This window comes from Antennarius striatus, chromosome 20 (assembly GCF_040054535.1).
Source record: "Antennarius striatus isolate MH-2024 chromosome 20, ASM4005453v1, whole genome shotgun sequence".
NCBI lineage: Eukaryota > Metazoa > Chordata > Actinopteri > Lophiiformes > Antennariidae > Antennarius > Antennarius striatus.
The window spans coordinates 532,501-557,500 of record NC_090795.1 but is presented as its reverse complement, the minus strand read 5'-3'; the positions used below and the strand labels follow the sequence as shown (position 1 = coordinate 557,500).

The 25,000-nt window shown below is 52.0% G+C and overlaps 3 protein-coding genes across 3 annotated transcripts in view; 2 read left to right on the top strand and 1 right to left on the bottom strand.

Moving 5' to 3' along the window:
• Window positions 1-833: 833 nt before the first annotated feature.
• Window positions 834-2,352, top strand: ppp1r3g (protein phosphatase 1 regulatory subunit 3G). Its single transcript, XM_068343889.1, has one exon. The coding sequence runs from the start codon at window positions 1,196-1,198 to the stop codon at window positions 1,964-1,966; it is 771 nt and encodes a 256-aa protein (XP_068199990.1). The 5' UTR covers window positions 834-1,195; the 3' UTR covers window positions 1,967-2,352.
• A 137-nt stretch (window positions 2,353-2,489) lies between these two features.
• lyrm4 (LYR motif containing 4) lies at window positions 2,490-12,373 on the bottom strand. The gene is made up of 3 exons (XM_068343893.1): window positions 12,000-12,373; window positions 9,757-9,877; window positions 2,490-4,338 (listed from the first exon to the last, which is right to left on the bottom strand). Exons 1-3 carry the CDS (start codon window positions 12,083-12,085, stop codon window positions 4,270-4,272), a joined length of 276 nt encoding a protein of 91 aa, XP_068199994.1. The 5' UTR covers window positions 12,086-12,373; the 3' UTR covers window positions 2,490-4,269.
• A 2,633-nt stretch (window positions 12,374-15,006) lies between these two features.
• The window catches only part of fars2 (phenylalanyl-tRNA synthetase 2, mitochondrial), a 17,960-nt gene continuing 7,966 nt past the window's right edge, over window positions 15,007-25,000 (top strand). The window contains exons 1-8 of the mRNA XM_068343888.1: window positions 15,007-15,133; window positions 16,848-16,942; window positions 18,358-18,656; window positions 18,732-18,818; window positions 18,925-18,984; window positions 19,091-19,259; window positions 19,348-19,510; window positions 19,585-19,716. Coding sequence (XP_068199989.1) covers window positions 15,022-15,133; window positions 16,848-16,942; window positions 18,358-18,656; window positions 18,732-18,818; window positions 18,925-18,984; window positions 19,091-19,259; window positions 19,348-19,510; window positions 19,585-19,716 — 1,117 coding nt within the window. The 5' untranslated portion in view covers window positions 15,007-15,021. The remainder of the gene's footprint in view (window positions 15,134-16,847; window positions 16,943-18,357; window positions 18,657-18,731; window positions 18,819-18,924; window positions 18,985-19,090; window positions 19,260-19,347; window positions 19,511-19,584; window positions 19,717-25,000) is intronic.

The window sequence follows — 25,000 nt, the reverse complement described above, 5'->3', positions numbered from 1 at the left end:
TGTTCAAGGTTAGCTGGTGACGGAGGCCTGGGGGAGAACACGCCTGACGTGGAGAACACGCCTGACGTGGAGAACACGCCTGACGTGGAGAACACGCCTGACGTGGAGAACACGCCTGACGTGGAGAACACGCTTGACGTGGAGAACACGCCTGACGTGGACCTAAAGGGGCGGTTCTGATTGAGAGAGTGACGTCATCCCAGACAGGGAACCCCCTGAACCTGAGGGGGTTCTGCCACCTGGTGGTGGAACCCTTCAGTACACACAGACACCGCCATGTGACCTCCAGGTGGCGCCCGAGTTCTGGTTCAGTTCTTCTGCCTGTTGACAGTTCAAACACTTGAATGCGTCCCCAGCACGGAGTGACGTCAGAGAACAAACAGGACCTACTTGTACTTGTGGGTCATGTGGTCATGACGTCATCACGAGGTGGGGGGAGCTCCAGCAGAAGATGAGCGGTTCTCCAGGATGGTGAAGATGAAGAGGCGTCCGGTGTGAGTTCTGAGGTTCCACTCAGCGTGTCTGCTGTTGTTGTAGGAGGAGGAGGATGATGAAGGCCATGACGTCATGTGCCTGCCCCCGCTGGCCGTGTGACGCCCTGCGGACGCAGCGTTACATAACAGGAATGGGAACATGTGTCCATTTATTTATGGCAACATCCAGAGTGGAAGGGATCCGTCACGAGTGTAAAACAATAACCTCTAAAAACACTACAAATGTTTGTTTGTTCATGTTGTTTACAGTATTTAAGTTGTTAAAACTTTTTTTACAATATTTTTTATAATTTTTTTATTTTCTTAATCAGCTGTTTTGTTGTTTACAGTATTTTATGTTAAAAAGTTGTTTACACTACTCTTGTTTACAGTAATTTCATAATTGTTTTTATTACTATTATGTTTTCAGTATTTATATTTGTTAATCGTATATTTTGTTGTTGAAGTACTTTGTTATATATTTTGTGTACAGTATTGGTATTTGTTAAATCATCTGTTTACGTTATTTGTTCTTGTTAACCCTTTGTTGCCGTTCACTCCACTCATTCAGGTGAAGGCTGACGTAGACGTGAGGCGCGTGTCTCCGTGACAGCCGCGGACAGCGCGCGCTGCTTGTCAACACGTTGTCCTCCGGGGGGGGGCCTCCGGTCTATAGAAGCCGCCCCGCGGCGCCGTCCGTGAATCCCGAGCGGCCCGCAGGAATGTCCCGCTCACCGCCCCCCGACGGCCGCTGCGTGCAGAACGGCCGGGAGGAGGAGGAGGGAGACCTGGAGGACGAGGTGGACGCCAGCCGCCTGGAGCGCTTCATGAGGGACCGGAGGAGGGCGCGCTCCCTGCCCGCCTACCCGGCGGAGCTGCTGGGCGGAGACCCCGGCAGGAAGCGGGTGAGGTTCGCGGACTCCATGGGCCTGAACCTGGCCAGCGTCAAGCACTTCAGCTCGCTGGAGGAGCCGCAGATCCCGACCACCGTCCTGTCCCGGCACCGCAGCTACCCGCCGGCCCCCGACCCGCTGGAGGACTTGTGCCGTAGCTTCCTGCCCAGCCTGGACACCGACCGCCTGGTCTCCTGCTTCCCGGAGCCCCGGGACGCGGAGCGCCGCGTCCAGCAGCTCCGCGTCTGCCTGGAGAAGATCTCCGTCACTGAGTTCGAGGTCCGGGGCCAGATCCGGGTGTGCACCGGCGGGGGGCCCAGGGAGGTGGGGGTCAGGTACACATTCAACGACTGGCTGTCCTACGTGGACGCGCAGGCGCTGCCCGCGGCCGCGGAGCCGGGCTCCGTGGGGGAGCGCTTCAGCTTCAACGTCTTCACGCCGCCCGTCATGACCCCGGACTCCGCCGTGCACTTCGCCCTGTACCTGCGGAGCGGGGAGGGGGAGTTCTGGGACAACAACGAGGGGCGGAACTACACCCTCAGGTACCACTGCTTCCCCAGCGTCTCGCCCTTTGTCAGCGCCGCGTTCCACGCGCCCTGACCGGCGCGTAAAACCTCTCCATCCGTGCGTAAAACTTCCCCATCCGTGCGTAAAACCTCCCCATCCGTGCGTAAAAGCTCTCCATGGAGAACCTGATTCCGTCACGAGTCCCGCTGAGACCGGGACCAGCTTCCGGTCGGGACCCGACTGCTGCTGATTGGGTGCTGGACTGATGCTGAGCTACAAAATGGACGTGAAGTCACTGCTGCTATCAGACTGATTGAACTGGCTTCAGATCTATAATGATCAATATATCACTTGAATAGAAACCAGCTGTTGAACCGGTTCTAACGGAACCAAATAATTAACTGTTGAAAGAGAGAAAAGTTTTTATTCTGAACAAATTGAGGAAATAAATAAACTTGCCTTTTAATGTTGCCGAATAATTTTAGAAAAATTGTTGTAAGGCTTTATAGCGTACACATATGTGTGTGTACGTATACACATATATATACACAAGTATACACACATTATAATTGTATATATACAAAACTTTATACATTTTATATACATTTAAGGTGTGTATGCATACACACCTTAAATGTCACCACCACCTTCTATCTGTATTACCTTTAAAACACTTTTGTGTCTCACGGAACGTAGTGCACTTCAGGATGCCGTCAGCCAATAGAATGTGCGCAAATTTCTGGCCCGTATTGTAAATATACATTTTAAATATACATAAATTATGCGTGCACACACACACACACACAGATAAACTCAACACAAACAGTAATTAAATGTGTTTGTCGGATTATTTTTGTGACGCTGCTTCTAAATGAATGGTGTTCCCTCAGAGCGGTTCCTGCTGTCTGGACTCACTCAGCTCTGACTCTACATGTTCATGAAGTCCACTACAGGTACTTCTGCTCCTAACAGCAGGTAGCCTTACACCATATTGTTAACCTGAGTCCTTGTGGAAGATGCGCCGTGATTGGTTGGGTGCTTGATTGACAGGTAGTGGGTGGAGTTGGTGAGTGAGAGCCTTCAGTCCTTCAAGTGAGCTTATTCAAATACAAGATGGGGAGATGTATATATACTATACGTATTACATGAATACAGAGAAAAGGTCTTCATCTGTTTTTTGTTATTTTCTGGATGTACATGCTAACATGCTATCTGTACAGTTAGCCTGAGCCTCCTGCAGTCGCGTCGGGGCCCCGGCCCTTCAGGCTGAGGCTCCAGTTGTTTGTTCATCCTGGCCTGACACCCCCCCCTCCCCCATCTGAACGTGACGCCAGACAAAGTCCAGCAGTCCAGGACGCCGGCCCCATTGGGCAACCGGACCAGATGTTGGGCAACCAGACCCTGTGTCGGCTGTGTCAACACCTGGTTATCAGCTCAGGGGGGACTACAACACCCATGAGCCTCAGCGCAAGACCCCTGCAGCCAGGACTGCTAGCACATCACAGTCCTTCATCTGGATCCAGACCAGATCTGGATCCAGATCGGTGACGTCATCTTGTTGTTTTCCACAAAGGTAAACAGTGACTGACCTCTGACCTCAACGAATCCCGTCCAATCAGCTGTCTGGGCGGTGACATCATGGACATCTACAGCTCCTCCATAAGTCCCGCCCCCAGTGGCGGCTGGCGGTTCTGCAGCGCTCCTGATCCTGGAGCGTCTCCTCTGTCCTCTCTGGGGCCCGGAGCCAGTGTGATCACACGCGTGACCCGATCCAATCACACGCGTGACCAGGCTGATGAAACAGGAACCCGTGTTTGAACAGCGTGACCCCCCCACCTGAGTGGAAGTGGGTCAGAGTCCTTAAACCAGCATGCCACACTAAAAATAGCTGCTGGACCTCCGGCGACCCGTCAGGTGACTCCGTCCGATCCCGACTCCTGTCCCCACCCCCCCAGAGCAGAAACTAGCTCTGCTGGGGCCCCCTGGCCTTCTGGAGACCCCCCAACCTCAACCCGGGTCGGATCAGGAGAATGGACCCGACAGAAACCAGAACAAACAGGTGCTGAGTCGATTAGGTTTAATGTCGGACGACGCGTCACATGACCCGTCGGACGACGCGTCACATGACCCGTCGTACAGTTGTGCGTTTAAGACAGTAACACAAAGAACGGTCATGGATGCATCAATGAGGATCAGCTGATCGATCAGTGATCAGCTCTGATTGGTGCATCCATGAAACCTCCAAACTAACTCCAGCTGCTTTAGTCCGTCCCACATGTCAGGAAGCTCCTCCTCTTCCTCCTGATGGACTCCAGTCAAACAGGAAGCAGGTGAATGGGAGGACGGCGTCTCTGAGGTCACTTCCTGTTTGCTGGGAGTCGTCAGCGATCAACGGGTCAACTTCTAATGGGACTCAAACCCTCAACCACAATCCTCTGGGTCTCAAACATCCGACCAATGGTCACCTGCAGGAGGACACAGGGCGGAGTCAGGAAAAACTGTTTCACTGTGTGAACCTGGACCGTTTCCCTGTGTGAACCTGGACTGTTTCACCGTGTGAACCTGGACTGTTTCACCGTGTGAACCTGGACCGTTTCACCGTGTGAACCTGGACCGTTTCACTGTGTGAACCTGGACTGTTTCACCGTGTGAACCTGGACCGTTTCACCGTGTGAACCTGGACCGTTTCACCGTGTGAACCTGGACCGTTTCACTGTGTGAACCTGGACCGTTTCACTGTGTGAACCTGGACCGTTTCCCTGTGTGAACCTGGACCGTTTCACTGTGTGAACCTGGACGTTTCCCTGTGTGAACCTGGACTGTTTCACCGTGTGAACCTGGACTGTTTCACCGTGTGAACCTGGACTGTTTCACCGTGTGAACCTGGACTGTTTCACCGTGTGAACCTGGACTGTTTCACTGTGTGAACCTGGACTGTTTCCCTGCGTGAACCTGGACTTTTTCACCGTGTGAACCTGGACCGTTTCACTGTGTGAACCTGGACTGTTTCACCGTGTGAACCTGGACCGTTTCACTGTGTGAACCTGGACCGTTTCCCTGTGTGAACCTGGACCGTTTCACTGTGTGAACCTGGACCGTTTCACTGTGTGAACCTGGACCGTTTCCCTGTGTGAACCTGGACTGTTTCACCGTGTGAACCTGGACTGTTTCACTGTGTGAACCTGGACTGTTTCACTGTGTGAACCTGGACTGTTTCACTGTGTGAACCTGGACTGTTTCACTGTGTGAACCTGGACTGTTTCACTGTGTGAACCTGGACTGTTTCACTGTGTGAACCTGGACTGTTTCACTGTGTGAACCTGGACTGTTTCACTGCGTGAACCTGGACTGTTTCCCTACGTGAACCTGGACTGTTTCACTGTGTGAACCTGGACTGTTTCACTGTGTGAACCTGGACTGTTTCACTGTGTGAACCTGGACTGTTTCACTGTGTGAACCTGGACTGTTTCACTGCGTGAACCTGGACTGTTTCACTGTGTGAACCTGGACTGTTCCGGTGGTGCTGCAGGATGAGTTTCTGTTTTATATCAATATTATCAGTCTGAACTACTTTGTCAAACAGGAGATGCAGTGTCTCTGTGTGTGTGTGTCTCTGTGTGTGTGTGTGTGTGTGTGTGTGTGTGTGTGTGTCTCTGTGTGTGTGTGTGTGTGTGTGTGTGTGTCTCTGTGTGTGTGTGTCTCTGTGTGTGTGTGTCTCTGTGTGTGTGTGTCTCTGTGTGTGTGTGTGTGTGTGTGTGTGTCTCTGTGTGTGTGTGTGTGTGTGTGTGTGTCTCTGTGTGTGTGTGTCTCTGTGTGTGTGTGTCTCTGTGTGTGTGTGTCTCTGTGTGTGTAACTGGTGAACATTTCCTGACGGTAAATCCTAAATTAAAACATTTACACACATGAGGGTAACTAATGTCAGAAAACGCCTTACACACACACACACACACACACACACACACACACACACACACACACACACACACACACGCACACACACACACAGCCATTCCCCTGCGGCGCCACCAGGGGGCAGTGTCTGTTCACAAACCAGTTCTTCTCCTATCAGCCCCCTCTCTCACCCTCTCTCTCTTGCTGGGGCCCCCCTCTATGTGACATCCTGATTGGCTGGTGTGTGGCGTAGGAGGGAGGGGGTTGGCCTTGAGGCAGGCAGCTCTCTGAACCAATCAGCTGGTGGGAGGCGGGGCTCTCATGTAAATTGTTGCGGCGGTGGTTTTAACAAAGGGATGCCCCCCTCCCTCTCTATTCTCTCCATCTTTCTTTTCTCAGCTGCTCTCACATCTGATCTCCATCAACACGAACATTTAACCAGAGCAAAGCATGCTGGGACATTTGTGTGCCTATAAGTCTAGGATGGAGCCAGTGGGGGGCAGGGCCCAGGTCTGTGATTGGCCCCTTCTGGTGCCAGGCTGAGGGCGGGGCCTCACACGTGACTGGGTGTGACATCACACGTCTTTAGGCTACCTGTCGTCGTCAGTGGCAACAGTGGTCCTCTGTTAACCACACCCACAACTTTACAGACATGCTGATTGGCCACACCCAACCCTGTGGGCGGGCCCAGCCAAGGCCCTGCAGACAGGATGGACCGAAACAGGCAAGGTGGGCGGGGCCTCTGACAGGAAGGGGCAGGCGTTAAGAAGGTCGAAGGTGTTGGCACCGCCCACTAATAACTCGCATCACTTCCATCACAGGAAGGAGAAGGTCCGACTTCCTCATTGGAGGAAGAGCAGCAGGAGGCGTGGCTACTTTAAGCTGTGTGACATCATTCGTCAGCCACGTGAAGGAGGCGGGGCTACGGTAGACATGGATCCGTTACAGTGTGACACATTCACAGACACACACACAGCTTCCTCACATATCACCAGGTGAGTGTTTCCGTGGAAACCATCCATTCTAAAATAAAAGTGAAAAGTGAGGTCGACGCCCATCCAGGCTAGGATCAGCAAAGACGACTCCGGATTGGATGACGCCATTTACAAACAAACCTCAACCAATGAGAGTGCAGCGTTACGGTTGTGTTCAGCCAACAGCCAATGAACCGAAACCCCTCAGTTTCAGTGCTGAACGTCGCCCCCCCTCCTACCGGTAGGTGCTGAAGTAGGGGTGTGTGGGCGGAGCTTTGCGTGTGTGGGCGAAGCTTTGGAGCGTTTGTGTGTTTTCTGAAGCGGGAGATCTCCTCTGGTGGCATCTCCTCATTAATTATTCACGAGCTGTGAGGAGCGCCGGTCCATTTACCATATTTAGTCTCTGCAGACGTCGTGTCTCCACCTCCCAGTTGGACCAGCAGTCATGTGATCAACGGGTGAACCAGTCACCTGGCTCCACCCACTGGGTGGCGGGTGAGGGCGGGGCTAACTGCTAGCATCACGTCTTGGTGCTGATGTGTTTTGTCTGGACAAAGTTTGGGAGGAGCTGTACTGATGGGGGACGTGTCGACCCGCCCCATTCCCCAGCATGCAGTGGGACACCAGCAGGAAACCTGTGACCTTGGGAGTCCCCCCCATCATGCAGCCTTAACGAACTTCCTGCCTCTCGTCTCGTTAATTGGCTAAAACGACTCAAACGGCCCCGCCCACTCGTCGTTCCCCCACGAGCGCGGCCTCGACCAATCACGGCTCACTTTGAGACTAATGACTGGTGATTAAACTGAAGTCAGACACTCCCACGGCGGCGGAACGGGCAGGCTGTTCGTCACGCGCCACCGCTAACGAGCGCCACTGCTAACGAGGAGACGAGTGTGAGGAGTCCCCCCCATGACACCGACGCCGTGTGATCCGCCATCCTCTGACTTGTGAGTCCTCTGGGCTCCAACGGCATGATGGGAAATCACAGACACCTGGAACTAGAACCAGAACCAGGACCAGCTCCATGCTATCCAGCTCCCATCACAGACTGTATTACTCCTCTTCGTCGCCGCGGCGACAGAAACCTAGAGAAGCGACGGCGGCGTCGATACGACCCGACGGACGATAATGAGACGCAGAGATTCAGACGATCGATGGAGGAAAAACTAGAGCAGTGATGAAGATGGAGGAGGAGGAGGAGGAAGTACCATCACTGCGTCAGACTCGTGTTTCTAAACAGCAGCACAAAATAAAACCACACTTATGTGAACAGCTGCTCGGTCCGGGTTGGCCCCGCCCATTCACACAGGTCTCGACCTCCTCCACCAATCAGCTGCCAGTTTAACACGACACAATAAACCCAACAGAGAGAACCTGAGTCAGAATAAATGTGGACGTTTGTCTGAGTTTAATCTGCCCAAAGCTGTGACTCCTGGGAGGGAATGTCAATAAAGTTTCAGCTGTTCAAATTCCTGCTGGCCAAAACATTTGTTTGATGGAATCAGCTGACAGGAAGTAACGGTTCAACGCAGCCAGGAGCCGGGAGGGGAACCCCCACCAGCCAGGAAGTTAAGACAGTTACAGTCTGAGCCAGGAAAAACACCTGGTTGATTGATCTATCAGTCCATTGATCAGCCGGTTGATCAGCTCTGGGTCTGTTCGGCGTCTTTGACTCCTACAAACTTCAGTCCTGATATTTTTAGAGTCGATTTGGTCCGGAAGCTTCTGAAGCAGCGGTCGGAGTTGGAGGCTTCAAGAGTCAGAAATCAATACGAGTCAATACGGGGAGAGCTGTAGGACCGCCCATGAGTCAATACGGGGACAGTTGTAGGACCGCCCACGAGTCAACACGTGGAGGGCAGTAGGACCGCCCACGAGTCAGTACGGGGAGAGCTGTAGGACCGCCCTCGAGCGGAGGAAGAACAGCGAAGATGATTCAGTCCTTGCCGACTCGCTCCTCATCAGGACATGCTTGTTAGCCGTTAGCTTTAGTTCTCCAGCGCAGACAGTCCAGTTCAGAGTCATGGAGTCCAGTTCAGAGTCATGGAGTCTAGTTCAGAGTCACTGACCCCAGCAGGAGGGGGTGGGGGTAGAATGGGGGGGCTGAATGTGTGCCACTGCGGTGCTAAAGCTCCATAAGCTAGCAGCACCACGAGGCGTTCAGGTGCAGCGCCGCAATAAAGGTGTGGGATTTGTGATGAGGCGCTTAGCTCCACCCAGCCAACACGGCCGACGGCGGCGAGACACGAAGAGCAGGAATCTGAGCGCTGCTGCTGACACACACATACACACACACACACACACACACACACACACACACACACACACACACACACTCTGAAGTGAGAGTGTGTGTGGGTGTGTAGAGAGTAAATTTAGCTGAAGTGAGGAACACTGTAAACAGACTGAGAACAGCTCCACCCACCAATCACACAGAACCTCCTCCAAACCGCAGACGCCCCGCCCACAGCGGGGCCCCAGGGGCCCGCTCTTCGGCTCCTCTCCTCTTCCTCGTTAAATGGAAGATGTGGAGTCTGAAGCTCTGCAGCTGTGATCCATCATCTTTACACACACACACACACACACACACACACACACACACACACACACACACGCTCCTGAACCGAACAGGAAGTCGGCCATTTTTAAGCTTCTGATCTTTGATGACTCATCAGAATTCATGGAGCATGACGCTCATTGGTCGACTCTACTTACTAAGAACATACTCGTTTGACGCTCAACAGGAAACAGGAAGTGGTCCGAAAGCGTGTGTGTGTGTGTGTGAGGCGCCAGACAGGCTGCTGATGCATGATGGGAACAAAGTGACCAGCAGCAAGGTGATTAGCCTGGAGTACCTCAGTAATGAAGAAGTGTGTTTGGTGCTTGTACAGTGTGTGGGTATTTGTGTGTGTGTGTGTATGACAGGTGGTCGGTCAGGAAACAGGTGTTCATCTGCATTCATATCCACCAAGTCAAGCTGAGTGTGTGTGTGTGTGTGTGTGTGTGTGTGTGCGTCACCTGTCTGCGGATCAGTGCCAGTGTCTGCTGTCCCTCTGCTAACAGTCTCTCCACTGTTTGTGGATTCTCTACGGTCCTGTTGTCCCTGAAGGCATCGCGAACTCGCCGCAGTGCGTACGACCTGTAGGAGACACGTCAAGTGTTAGGAGGAAGAGGAAGAGGAAGAGGAAGGAGAAGGAAGATGAGGAAGAAGAAGGGGAAGTAGAAGAGGAAGCCATCCTTCATCTCATCGCTCAATAATTCAAAACTCTCTGATGTCCATGAGAGACGAGTGACAGTTGAAGACGCAGCCTCAAACACACACACACACACACACACACACACACTTGACAGAGAGGAAAACACTGCTCAGCCGATGAAGACGAGTAGGAGACACCAGATGAAGGTGAATCAACAGACAGGCATTAATAATTGATCATTGGAGGTCAATCACCAGTAATGTATTGATGTGGTGTTTCTGCTGAGTCAGCTGTGAGCTGATTGGCTGAGACACATTGGGCGGCGCAGTGTGAGGGCCCACTGTGAGCCCAGGGTTCTGGTCCTCTGGGGGTCTGAACCAGACTAGACCTCCTCTGGGGACCCCAAAAGTTCTAGAAAAACTCAGGTTCAGCAAGTCAGAAGGCTAGCCCAATTATTAGTACGATTATTAGCACAATCTCTAGCTCGTTATTTAGCTAACATGAAAATTAGCCCGATTACTAGCCCGATTATTAGCCCAATCACTAACCCAATTATTAGCACGATGACTAGCTCGATTATTAGCCCAATTATTAGTCCAATCACTAGCCCGATTATTAGCCCAATCACTAGCCCAATAATTAGCCCGATTATTAGTCCAATCACTAGTCCAACTATTAGCCCAATCACTAGGTCGATTATTAGCCCAATCTCTAGCCCAATTATTAGCCCAATCACTAGCCCAATTATTAGTCCAATCACTAGCCCGATTATTAGCCCAATCACTAGCTCAATTATTAGCCTGATTATTAGCCCAATCAATAGCCCGATTATTAGCCCAATCAATAGCCCGATTATTAGCCCAATCACTAGCCCAAATATTAGCACGATCAGTAGCCTGATTAATTGCCCGATTATTAGCCAAATCACTAGCCCGATTATTAATCCGGTTATTAGCCTGATTATGAGCCTGACTTTAAATTTTAGAATGACAATCATCTTGTTAATTAGCCAGATTGTTAGCGTGATAATAGCATCAACATGCAGTGATGAGGAGAAATGAAGCAGCAGTTGTTGTTGTATCTGTATGTTTATATTTATATCAATAAAGTTCTACTCTACTCTAATTGTATTTATTCCCACCGTGAACGTCTTGGCTCCGCCCACTTGTTGTTGTTTATTGTGTTGTTATTGTGTTTAATGTCCTTCACATCTTTCGGTCGTTGTTAATATTACACAGACTCTGCCGGTTGTCACATCGAGTCCAGCGGATCCCCAGACCGGGACCCCCAGCCGGTCCACGGGAGACCCGCCACCAGCAGGAAGGCCTCGAAGCACCGACATGGACTGAAGCCGCTGACCGAAGGGAGGCGCTCCGGAGGCGGCTCCATGCGAGGCTAAGAGCTCGTGCTAGCCGTCCGACGCTACCTAGCCTCCTGCTAGCCAACGTGCGGTCTCCAGTAAACAAACCGGAAGAGCTAAAGACTAACCGGAAGTAAAGAATGATTTGTTGGTCCTTTACTAGTCACGAGACAATAAATGATTTGAATTGCATTTTATTTATCTTTAATGTCGTTTTTCCTCTTTTTTTGACTCAATTCTAAATTATTTACTCTTGTCTTACTTTTACTTTTGTTCTACAGCAGAGTGAATCTAACGAAAACCACTTAAAACAGGATTCTGCTGATATTTCACCGAATTATTAGCCAGATATTTAGATTATTACCCTGTTTATTAGCCTGGTAATGAATCTGATTATTATCTTAATTATCAGCCTGACACTGATCCGGACCGGTACCGGGTCAAACTCGGTTAAAGACCACCGGAGCACTTCGGAGACAAAGAGGGGACAAACCCGCTCCGTCTAGCCCCAGCCCCCCTGACAGAACCGGCCTGACCCACCGGGTCCGGACCGGCCGGTCCCGCTATTTGTATGAAGTCACGGTTGGGTAACTTGATGACGCGGGTTGTGATGTAAACAGACGCGTTAGCAGCGACGTTAGCATCTCCCAGCCGACAGCCTGTCCGCACCGAGCCGACCGGGGCTCCGGGTCCGCAGCTCCTACCTGTAGTTGTAGGACGGGAACCGGCTGCTCTCCCTCAGCATCATCCTGTACAGAGAGAGCACCTGTGCGCGTGAGGATGCCGCCATGATGCCGCTTCTGGTGACGTCACAGTACGTGTCGAGGCTTTAAAGAGTGTTCCGAAGGGAGGGGGCGTGTCCTCAGGGATGATGCTAAGGCTCCGATGCTAACGCTTTAAAATTAATGCTAAACCTACAATGCTAAAGCTTTAACATAAATGCTAACGCTACAACGCTAAAGCTTTAATACTGATGCTAAGGCTCCAGTGCTTCATGAAGCTCCATCTGCCCGTCACTAGCTGCTATTGGCGCCGCTGTACGAGCCTCGGACTTCAGGACCCTTGTGACGTGCGTCCACAGCCTGCCTGTCAATAATGTGACTTTATCTTGGCACTTTATCACCTGAAATAATTCATTTTTTATCATAATCTATACTTAAAAATCGTTTTTTGTCGTTAAATTGTACAAATACAACGTCTCTGAATTTTAAATCGGGATTAGTTCCCCGTCTTGACGCAGGTGTGCCCCCGCCGGCAGCAGAGTCCCCACGGCGGACAGCGACAGAAGGTGAGTTAGCTCCTCTTCTCCACGTTAAAGTTCGTCTGACTGTGTTATTCTTCTGTTTTAACGAACCCACGGTGCGGTGGCGTTCTGCCGTCTGGACCCGGAACACGAACCGGCACCATGTGGGGCCGCTGAGGGCTCTTATCCCCTCCAGCGTGTCCTTGTTGGGGGTTAGCCTGCTAGCTAACCCGCTGCTGACACCTGTCAGTCGTGCAGCTGGAGGGTTACAGCTATAGGGAGTCTGGAGGCGAACACGCGGGTTCGTGGTTGTGCGTGAACTGCGTGACTCATCCGGACCGACACCAGCTGACCCGGGTCAGAACCGACGGCGTTGGGTCGTTATTTGCGGTTTGGGGAGCCTGAAGCGGATTGGGGTGAAGATGCGTTCAGGGACCACCTGGGGCTCGGATTATTGGACACTTCATGACTGAGGTTTGGTGACAGGCTGACCCCAGCGCAGAGTCGGAACCAGTTGCACTGAAGCCTGTCAGGTATGTGTGACATCATTGAGCTGACTCCATTGATTGGATGCTCTGGAGTCAAGAACGTCCAGCCAGTAAATCAATCAGCATGAAATCAGTGATCGATAGTCGTCCAGCTTCTCTTCTTGTTTGAAAAATCAAGACGTGTGCACATGATTTTAATCAATAATCGATTGATTGGTCGTTTGTAGAAATGAGATGAATGACTTGTTAGGACAGCCTGGGTCGGTTAGAGGCGGAAGTGATGTCAGAGCTATCACGATGAGGAAATGATGATCGAGGGCTGACATTTATACACACACACACACACACACACAAAGCTGAGTCTTATTTTGAAGGGGTGTGTGTATGGTGGGTGTGTGAAAGGTCAGAGACACTTCCTGTGTTTTGATGTCTCGCTGTCTTTTAGTGTAAAGGTCAATGGCACTGCTGTGTGTGTGTGTGTGTGTGTGTGTGTGTGTGTGTGTGTGTGTGTGTGTCATGTTCTTCACATACTGGATCTGACACCAGACTCATTTATTACTGATTAATCAATAAAAGACGTTTAATGTCGACGAGCTAAAAGAATTCACTGTTTGACACAAATGAACCTGAATGCCTCTGGTTCTGATTGGACCCTCTGGCTTTAGCTCAGTTTCAGTGGCTCCAGACCAGCAGATGGCGCTGTTCCTCCTTTAGCCAGCTGCCCTCTGCTGGTTGGTATTGATCCTTTCCTGAGCTGATAGTGATCAGTGATCAGGTTCCTCCTGCAGTGAATCCCTCCTCACCTTTGGTGTTGTTTACAATCGATGACATCACTGGCGTTGGACTTTGGACGCTAGAAACTTTTCAGCTCCTAAATCCCTGATTTATGGCCTGTGGGCCTCTGAAGGCTCCTGAGGCTCCGCCCTCCTCAAGCAAAGCGTCAACAGCCAATCAGGTGCGGCGGAGCACGTCCAGCCCCCCAGGACCTGACAGAGAAGAACCATCCAGGAACCTGCAGCCCACAGCTGCTAAGTCATCGATCTGGTCCTGATCGGCTCCGCCTGCCGTTGTTTACACCATCAACGACAACAGTAACAACAACAACGACAACAATGAGAAAAACCACGATGATAACCACAACGATAACAACAACTATAACCACGATAACAACAACTATAACCACGATAACGACGACGATTACGATGACGACGACGACGGCAACAACGATGGCAACAACGATGGCAACGACGATAACGACGATAACAACAACGATAACGACGATAACAACGACGATAACGACGACGATAACGACGACGATAACGACGACGATAACGACGACGATAACGACGACGATGACAACGATAACGATGACGATAACAACGGCGACGATAACAGCGATGAAAACAATGACGATAACGACGACGATAACGACGACGACAGCGACGACGGCAACGACGATAACAACGACGATAACAAAGATAATGACGATAACAACGACGATAACAACGACTATAACGATAACAACGACTATAACGATAACAACGACTATAACAACGATAACGACGACGATAACGACGACGATAACGACGACGATAACGACAACGACGATGATAACAATGACGATGATGACGATAACAACGACGACGATAACGACGACGATGATGACGATAACGACGACGACGAAAACGATAACAATAACGGTAACAACGGTAACATCACCGATGACAACAATGATAACAACAACTATAACAACAACTAAACAACAACTATAAGAACGATAACAACTACGACAACCGGCAACATGGTCGCTCAGCTCCTCGTCCCCTCGTCTCCTGATTGGTTGTTGTTGTGGAGACCGTCACTCAGGTTTAACAGCAGATTAAACGTAGCGTTTCATTGGTTGTGGTCGTAAACAATAATCAGCTGTCCAATCCAAGCAGTCAACACACGCCCGTCTTCATCCGACTGGTCGTACGTCAACCCGCGCTGCGTCAGATGCAGCGAGGCAGAGACAAGGACGGCTGTGGGGGGTGGAGCCTGATGTGGGGGTGGAACTACTGCAGGACGACGACTCAACCGGCACTCAGAGGAGAATCGGACGATGACAGTAAACAAACTAACACTAGCAGTAAACAAACAAACACTAGCGGCTAGTGGCTAACTGCTTCATGCTGCCGCTGCTGTTGGCTCAGAGGCGGAGCTACATTGACCCCGCCCATCACGCCATGAGACTGACCTGTAATGGGCCAACCGGGAGCAGTAGTCCCGCCTCCAGCTGGTTTAGCTGTTTAGCGTCGGCTAGCTGATCATCTGTTGATCTGCTCGGGTCATGTGACCAAACACCAACAGGTGACCAGAGGTGATGAAGAGCTGCTCCACCGTCATCGTTCTGTGGAGTCAGCAAACTGTGTGTGTGTGTGTGTGTGTGTGTGTGTGTGTGTGTGTGTGTTTTATTGACAGTGAAGGGAAACAAATTGGACACGGAGCTGCAGCCTCGGCAAATTCTCCTCTGACCATTAAACATCCTCCATCTCCTCTTCCTCTCCTGTCGTCTCCTCCTCTTCCTCTCTTCTTCCTCTCATCTCTTTCCTCCTCTTCCTCTCCTCTTCCTCTCCTCTTCCTCTCTTCTTCCTCTCCTCTTCCTCTCCCCTTCCTCTCCTCTTCCTCTCCTCTTCCTCTCCCCTTCCTCTCCTCTTCCTCTCCTCTTCCTCTCCTCTTCCTCTCCCTTTCCTCTCCTCCTCCTCTCCTCTTCCTCTCCTGCTCTTCTTTTATTACGTTGTTCATCCTGTGTTCAGGTTGATGTAGCACTTCTCCTCGTCTTCCTCCTGGAGCAGAGCGCCATCAGCTTCATTACAGGAGGAGGAAGAGGAGGAGATGAAGAGCAGACAGAACCTGCGGAGTGAAGTGAGGATGAGGAGGACATAAAAGATCAGAACCAATAGAACTCCTTCAGGCAGAAAACTACCAAAATAAAAGCACAGGCCTTTTATTATGATGGGGCTCCACTTCTGGATCAGCAGTTAGCGTTGGCCTCTGCTAGCGCTGGAGCTAGCCCTCGTCGGATCACCTGTGTCTCGCCCCGAGACTCAGGTGTCACCCCGTCGGATGTGACCTCCTTAAATCCTGCCACCGTCTCCACGGCGATGCCGCAGCCATAAAGCAGAGCGCCGTGTTCTTGTCTGTGATTGGTCGGCTGCAGGCAGCTGGGCTGCTGCAGGAGTGATGGGAGCTGCCGTCAAGCAATTGGCTGGCGCCGTGGCGTTGGTTTAAAGTGGCGGCGCGTCCTGGAACGACCTTCACCCCCCCATCAGTCCCTCCCCACCCCCACCCTTAAATGTTCTTTTTATTCCTCCACACGTTCCCATCGTTCTCCTACGTCCTTCCTGACTCACTTTCTCCTTCAGACCAGAGGAGGCGGAGCTTCTGGGTCCGCCCACAATCACTATTAGGAGGCGGGGTCAGGGGTCAGGAGAGAAAGGGGGGAGCAGGAAGACCTGGTCCCACTACCTGGAGGAGGGGTTTGGCCTTCCGGTGCTGTGGGGGCGGAGCCCTGAGGGGCAGGTGATCAGACTCATGATGAGGGTCACATGATGAGGGTCGGCCAATCAGTGGCTGTCGTGCGCCACCTCACTTCTGTTTTCTCTGCACTCATTTGTCAGCTCCCCAGCGCTGCGACGGCAGACGCTAACACCCAGACGCTAATGCTCATATGCTAATGCTCAGATGCTAACGCTCAGATGCTAATGCCCTGATGCTAACGCTCAGACGTTAACGCTCAGATGCTAACAGCACGATTGCTAACCTCAGTGTTCTCGTTTAAGTCGAGCCGCCGCCGCTGACCTCCAGGCTGCCGCGGGGTCACACCTGTCTGCAGGTGTCGTCGCCGTGGGAACAAAAATTGCGAAGCTCAGACAAGGTTAGCTAACACAAGCGCCCTCCATCTCACTTCCTATCTGATCACAGGGTCCATTAAACGCCATCGATCAGGTGACCTTTAGCCATAATGGAGACGTAGCGTCTCCTCCGCCCTCCAGACGGGGGGCGGGGCTGACAGGCAGGATGGGGCCGTGAACTCACCTGTGACCCACCCGAACTCAAACGTGGCGGGACCGACAGTGCTGCCCTGCGGGAAGCTGCACGTCCATCCCGGCTTAACGACGGGGCGCGACCTCTGCGTGGGTCCAAAGCGGCGCCGCCTCTTCGTCCTTGTTACAGTTTTATGGCGCGTTAACGATGATGACGTCGTGGGCGGGGGGGGGGCAGGAAACGCATCAGACGCGACCTTTAGCAGCCGCCTGGACAAATGACGAGCGCTGCTAACGACGCGGCGCCGCGACCTTAATGGAACGCGGGGTATTCATTTGTGACGTGACGTTTTTCATCCCACTAAAGGCATTTATCTTCCTATGGGGGGGCAAGGGGGTGTGGATGTGGTGGCGGAGCCGCCGTTGCTAACGGCGCCGAAGGAAGCTAAACTTTGTGCAGCTGTGAAAGTGGGCGTGACCTTCAGGAGTCCTCCAAACGGCTCCGATCCGACGGCAGCAGCAGCGATAATCCATTCTGCTGCAGCGCCTCTGCAATGCAACACCCTGTGTCTGGGTCCAGGACGGCCCCCCCAGAGTGTCGCCGTGACGACGGACAAATATTTGAGGGTCGCCTCGTCCTGTCGGATGTCGGACGACGGGGGAGAACAGCTGACTCGGCTCGCTTCCTGTGGGTTTAACCTTCCCTGTATACCCGTTAGCGCAGTTAGCAGCTAATCGTAGGCTCGCATCGGACCCTTGGCGCTGCCCCCTTCCCCCCCGGTTGACCCCCCCGGTTGACCTCATCACGCTGGAGGCCCGCAGGGAGAACCAGAACCAGATGGATGGCCATGTGACCCCACACCGCCTCTGTCCTGTCACTGAATGATGATGTAACAGGATGCTAACTTGTGCTAATCGTAGCTGCTAGTTGTTGATCTCTCTAACCTAGTTTTAGCGTCATGGCTCCGCCCCCCCACATGTATCAACAGGAAGTATGTCATAAACAGCTTTTTCAATCGGTTCAGCTCCCCCACCTCCCCTGGCCCTGCAGACCTGATGCTCCTCCTCCTGTGCTTCCTCTCCTTCCACCCCATCTATCTATCTATCTATCTATCTATCTATCTATCTATCTATCTATCTATCTATCTATCTATCTATCTATCTATCTATCTATCTATCTATCTATCTATCTATCTATCTATCTATCTATCTATCTATCTATCTATCTATCTATCTATCTATCTATTGTGCTGATATTGCTCAGATATTAGCTCGTTGCTAACGCTAGCTGTCGTGTTCCCTTCAGATCGATGGACCAATCAGGATGAGGCTCAGCATCTTCGTGCGTCACCTCCTTCAGTCCCCGCCCCTCCCTCGGTGCCATCGCTGCTGCCTCCTGTCACACCGACACCTCAGCACAGATGGCCCCGCCCCTCAGCCCGTGATTGGTCAGGATTGTGTGGAGGTGTTGGGCCACGCCTACCCGCGTGATGACATCACCAACGTCACGCCAAAGATCTTGTCCAAGGTCGGACGCAACCTGCACAACCAATCCCATCATCCTCTCTGGCTGGTGAAGGAGCGCATCAAAGCTCACTTCTACAGGTAGGGAACCAGACTACATTTCCCAGAATGCCTTTGAGTGCAAACCAGGAAGTCACGTGTTTCTCCACCCGCCAGTGCCTACCCCAGCCGGGGTGGGACCCCCCTGTTCTCCGTCCACGACAACCTGAGCCCGGTGGTGTCGGTGGAGCAGAACTTCGACAGGTTTGACGATTTATTTATTGATTGACCTGTTAATAATTAATAATAAATAATCAATATTTAGTTTTATTGATGGCTCTGATTGGTCTGTCCCTGCTTTGATTGACAGCTTGCTGATCCCCCCTGACCACCCCAGCAGAAACCAAGGCGATAACTACTACCTGAACAGGTGAGCGGCGCCGCCCATTACCCACAATGCACCTGCACCGATTAGTTTCAGCGGGCGCCATGCCGACGGGCTCGTCGTTGAACGTGTACTTCCTGTGGCGCCACAGGACGACGATGCTCCGCGCCCACACCTCCGCCCACCAGGTAGAGCTGGTGCGCTCCGGCCTGGACGCCTTCTTATTGGCCGGAGACGTTTACAGGCGGGACCAGATCGACTCCACCCACTACCCCGTCTTCCACCAGATGGAGGGGGTCCGCCTCTTCTCCAAACACGAGGTATGACGCCACACCCATGTGGGGGGACACCTCTTTTTTAACATGGCGGTAACCGTTGTGCTGGCCCCGCCCCCTGGGGGCCCCCCAGCTGTTTTCAGGTGTGCAGGGCGGCGACGAGCTGTCGCTGTTCGAGGGCAGGGGGCGGCGCTCAGAGCACAAACAGGAAGTCCACAGCCTGGAGGCGGTGAAGCTGCTGGAGGCGGAGCTGAAGCGCACGCTGACACGCCTCATCACACACCTGTTCGGAGAAGGTGACCCCGCCCACACACACACAGGAAGTGACATCAGCAGCTCAGGCGCTCACCTCCTGGCGCTCCCTCCCCAGGCATGCCGGTGCGCTGGGTGGACTGCTCCTTCCCCTTCACACACCCCTCCTACGAGATGGAGGTGTGTTTCCACGGCGACTGGATGGAGGTGCTGGGCTGCGGCGTGATGGAGCAGCGGCTGCTGGACGCGGGTCAGACGGCGCACACACACACACACACACACCCCGCTCCTCGCTCGCCCCCCCCCCCCAGCCGCTAAGTGGCTAACATGCTGCGCTAACCCCGAACAAAGCTGCAATCAATAATACATGCTCCCAGCTCAGAGTGTGTGTACCTGTGTGTGTGTGTGTGTGTGTGTGTGTGTGTGTGTGTGTGTGTGTGTGTGAGACTAGTTTCATTCACAAGTTACACTCAAAGAAGAGTTGTGTCAAATGAAGAGGAAACACAAACAGGAAGTAGATTTAAATAGGAATAAACCTTCACAATAAAACATCAGGTTGTTGTTAAATACGTCTTAATGTTGAATAATTGTAGAGGATTAATTAGTTATAGATTATAATTATAGATGTATCTAAAAATGTACATAGACGAGGCTCCGCCCCCTGGTGGGCGGAGCCTCGTCTCCCAGTCAAAAGAAGTGACCTCCTCCACCTGTCCTGCAGTATCCTGTGTGTGTGTGTGTGTGTGTGTGTGTGTGTGTGTGTGTGTGTGTGTGTGTGTGTGTGTGTGTTGACATTCCTGCTGTGGAGACAAAGACGTTTCTTCTCTTTTCTTCAACTTGTTCTTGACTCCAGCAGTCAAGTTGGTCTGTGTAACACACACACACACACACACACACACACACACACACACACACACACACACACACACTCGGGGGGGGGGGGGCTGTTTCATTCTCACTCTCTCCACTCGCCTCACACCCTCCACCTCCCCTTCCCATCCACTGCGGCAGTGTGCTTCGTTACCATGGAAACCACTCACCCCCCCCCCATGCCCTCCACACACACTCTTTTCTGGAGCACAGAAACAATGAGGGAGACCCTATGGGGGGTGGGGGGTGGAGGGATATATAAATAAGAGGAAGGGGCAACAGGGAACACCAGTGGGGGGGTTAGGGGGGTTATTTAATGGTGTGGAAGCGTGACGGCCATATGTGTTGCCTCAGGGCCGCCATGGGGGGGACTTAATGAGAGGTGGGGTGGGGGGGGGTGATGAGCAGAGGAAGGGGAGGAAAGAAAAAGTGTTGAAGATCTGAGGAAAGAAGGAAACAATGGATGGAGAGAGAAAAGGAATGGAACGGAGGGGGGGGGCAAGAAGGAGGGAAAGGTGTGAGGGGGCAGAGGGGGGAGAAAAGAGGGGAGGGGGGGGGGAAGGAAATACAGAGGAAGGAGAGAGGAAGAGGAGAGGATGAGGGCAGAGTAATTAGAAAGGAGGAGAGGAAAGAACGAGGGGGGGGGGACGGAGAGGAGATCAAGGAGAAGTGGGGGGGGAGTGATGGATCGGTGCAGATGACAAAATGAGATTTTAATAGCGATGGAGGGATGACGGAGGGAGGGAGACGAATGTCTTCATTAATTCACTGATGGGGACGAGAGAGGGGGGGGGTCTTCTTTATTCATCACACATTCAGTGTGGAGCGCCCTGATTGGTCCAGGGCTCTGTGAGGGGCGGAGCCCCGAACGACTTCACCTTGTTTACGTTTACACGTTTGGACACGCGTGACGTGTGTCTGCAGTACCGCAGCCTGAGCACCGGGGGCAGCGGCGCTCCTGCTGCTGCTGCTGCTGCTCCCGAAAGGGTTAAAGATTGATGCATTTATTTATTTATTTGTTATGTTGAAATATTCAACAAAAAAATGCAACAACTTTAATCAGTGTGTGTGTGTGTGTGTGTGTGTGTGTGTGTGTGTGTGAGTGTGTGTCGGCGGGCAGCATATGGGACTCTGGTGTTAATAACCACACACACACACACACACACACCCCTGGGACGTGGGTGTGGAGGGGGCGGGGCCTGACATCTGATTAAAGCCGTGTTGCTGCCCATTAACAGCCCATCACACCCGTGGCCCCCGGCCCCCGGGGACGCCTGAGGGGCCCCACACGCGTGGATCAGGTGGCAGATTTCAGTCTTAATCCAACCCCCCCACCTCCTCTGAATAAATCATGTGACCCCCCCCCCCCCGTGCTTTCATTACTACATCCATCCATCTCTCTTTAATGCTCGTCTGTCACCTCTGCTGGTTTCCTCTTCTTCTTTATCCTCCTCATCCTCCAGGCTGCTGGTGTCTTAATCCCCCTTTTACCCCCCCGTACCCCCCACACCCCCCTGACACCCCCTCATCCCTCCATCCGTCTGGGGGTGGAGGGATGGAGGCAGGAAGAGGAGCAACAAAGGAGGCAGAGTGTGACGAATAATCACAAGTGTGGCGACCCCTCCCCTCAATTGTGTTTCCATAACTTGTAAAGACACGCCCCCTCCTGACCTCTGACCCCGCCGTGCTGATTGACCTGTCTGTCTGTCTATCCTTAATTTCTGCCCCCCTTTTCTTCTCTTCCAGTGAGACCAGTAACTGGTGGACAGCTGGTCCACACACACACACACACACACACACACACACACACACACACACACACACACACGATCAGTGTATTTTTCATTTTTAATTTCTGTCTATTTAACATCAGTCAGATGTTTCTCTGTGTGTGTGTGTGTGTGTGTGTGTGTGTGTGTGTGTGTGTGTGTGTGTGTGTGTGTGTGTGTGTGTGTGTGTGTGTGTGTGTGTGTGTGTGTTAGTGTGTGTGTGTGTGTCTCTGGGGTTTATGAAGGGCAGAACAAACATTTGTTTGTGCAGCGATCCGTCTCAGGCCTTCCTGCTCTATAACAAACACACTGGCGGGGGGGGGGGGGGGGCAGAGGGGTGGTGATGGGGGGGCGTGATGAGACAAGACTGATATCCCAGCAAACAACACCACCAGGGGGGGGGCAGGAAGAAGAGGAGAAGGAGTGGTTTCTCCACCTGTGACTTAGGTGTGAAGAGACAAGTAGCTCTGGGCGTTAGCATTAGCATGTGGTTATGGTTCTTTATCTGTTGGCAAATGAAAGTGAAAAGCCAGGAACTGAGCTAATAGGCTAACGCTTCATAACCCTAACAGGACGTAATGGTTTTGTTAGTGTTATTGCAAAGATAACAAAGTTAGCTTCAACTAAAAGTAGTTGAAGCTAACTGCTAGCATTCCAATCACTCAAATCAAGTGAAGCTAGTTTAAGGTAGCATTAGCCCCACATCAGCTAGTTTCATGCCTCATTATTTTTAGCATTTAGCTGTCATTGCTTGTTCATTTTTAGCGTTGAATTGCTGCTTTTGTGGTGTTAGCTGCTACAACTGTTAGCATAGCATGTTTTAAGCTGTGTTGTTCCACCTGTATATCTTTATTTGTTGGGTTAGCATGTTTGATAGCATTTAATGTTAGTTGTTGAGGCTTTAATGGTTTCAGTTTTCTATTTGAGTTAACTTGTTGTTAGCGTTAGCATGTGAGTAGCATTGAAGGTGACTGATAGCTTGTTGGTGTGAACATACATCACTTTTGTTGGATGTGAACACACAACCATCCAGACAGCGGTGGGTGTACAGGGACGGACTGGGACCCGGGTAGACCAGGGTACACCCCGGGGCGTTGCCGGGAGCAGCAGAGCAGTTGTTGTGCGTTAGCTTGTTGTTAACGAGACGTTTTAAACGGTTGTTCTGCTCGCAGCAGCGTTTATCTCACCGAATGGCTCGACATGAAAGAGGAAGAGGAGCAGCAGCGCTAAAAATACTGCAGCTAAAAATAGAGACGCTCACCGCCAGCGACGCTCATAGAGTTAGCTTCAGTGCCAGAACACGCCCCTGTTCCAGGTTCACACAGTGAAACAGTCCAGGTTCACACAGTGAAACAGTCCAGGTTCACACAGTGAAACAGTCCAGGTTCACACAGTGAAACAGTCCAGGTTCACACAGTGAAACAGTCCAGGTTCACACAGTGAAACAGTCCAGGTTCACACAGTGAAACAGTCCAGGTTCACGCAGTGAAACAGTCCAGGTTCACACAGTGAAACAGTCCAGGTTCACGCAGTGAAACAGTCCAGGTTCACGCAGTGAAACAGTCCAGGTTCACACAGTGAAACAGTCCAGGTTCACACAGTGAAACAGTCCAGGTTCACACGGTGAAACAGTCCAGGTTCACGCAGTGAAACAGTCCAGGTTCACACAGTGAAACAGTCCAGGTTCACACAGTGAAACAGTCCAGGTTCACACAGTGAAACAGTCCAGGTTCACACAGTGAAACAGTCCAGGTTCACTCAGCCCCCCCCCTTTCAGATGAATTGATTGGTCGTCGATGATCATGATAAATAAAGGTTGATGCGTTTGAAGCGTCTGGTGTTTCCATGGATACAAGGATCTGGCTGAAGCAGAACTTGTTTTTTTAAATTGCTTCAGGAGATGTTGGGGTGATCATGATGTCACCAACTCGAGTGATGATGTCACCACTTTCGTGATGATGTCACCCACTCTAGTGATGATGTCACAGAGCCCTGAACGGAGTCTGGGGACCGGCTTGAACTTGGATTTTGTTTTTGTCCAGATTTTGGGTCGTGACCCCAGAGAGGGGCGGGGCTTGCCGGTACTTTGTGTTTCTCGTTGCCTGGTGGTGTTTCCACGGCGCTGGAGGGTCGTCCAGCAGACAGCTGTTCTGGTACCGGTCCGGTCGAGTGGTCTGTTCCTGCTGACTCATCGTTTCTATCTCTGGTGACTCGACTCGGCGTGTTGGTCATGTGACATGACGGTACCGCTCGCTGACAGATGGCGTGTAGGCCGCCCCGCCCTCTGGCCATGATTCACAAAGAATGAGTCTCACACACCCTCCTCACCCTCCTCACCATCATCATCATCATCACCATCATCATCATCATCATCATCATCACCGCACGCCTTCATCGTAGGTCGCTGCCGCAGACGTGATGTTTGTTGACGTGTGTGTGTGTGTGTGTGTGTGTCGCTACATGTGTGTGTCACCATCTGTGTGCCTCCATCACACACCTGACTCAGCAGGGTGTGTGTGTGTGTGTGTGTGTGTGTGTGTGTGTGTGTGTGTGTGTGTGTGTGTGTTGGCTGGTAAATAACACACAGCTGGTGTGATCAGTTCGGAGCCAGGATCTGTGGTCTCACATACGAATTAGACGGTTTGTGTTTCTGCCAGCAGCGCTACACCTGATTGGTCGGTTAGGACTCCACCTGATTGGTCGGTTAGGACCAATCTCGGTCTATATTGCTCCCCACCTTCCTGTCATACCTGCTCGAGTGACCTCTGACCCCGTAGCTCAGTACCTGGCAGGAAGATGCCAGCGTGGTATGTTGCTCCTGCATTTCGTCTCGTTGCCGTGGAAACGGCCAGTTGTCACCGAGGATGACAGCGTGTGTTAACCTCCACTAGACAC

Coding starts and splice junctions, on each gene's coding strand:
- ppp1r3g (XM_068343889.1), top strand. CDS start 1,196: ATGTCCCGCTCACCGCCCCCCGACGGCCGCTGCGTGCAGAACGGCCGG.
- lyrm4 (XM_068343893.1), bottom strand. CDS start 12,085: ATGGCGGCATCCTCACGCGCACAGGTGCTCTCTCTGTACAGGATGATG. Junction 9,878..11,999: donor TTCCCGTCCTACAACTACAG/GTAGGAGCTGCG, acceptor TGTCTCCTACAG/GTCGTACGCACTGCGGCGAG. Junction 4,339..9,756: donor TGGCACTGATCCGCAGACAG/GTGACGCACACA, acceptor GTCCTCCTGCAG/GTGACCATTGGTCGGATGTT.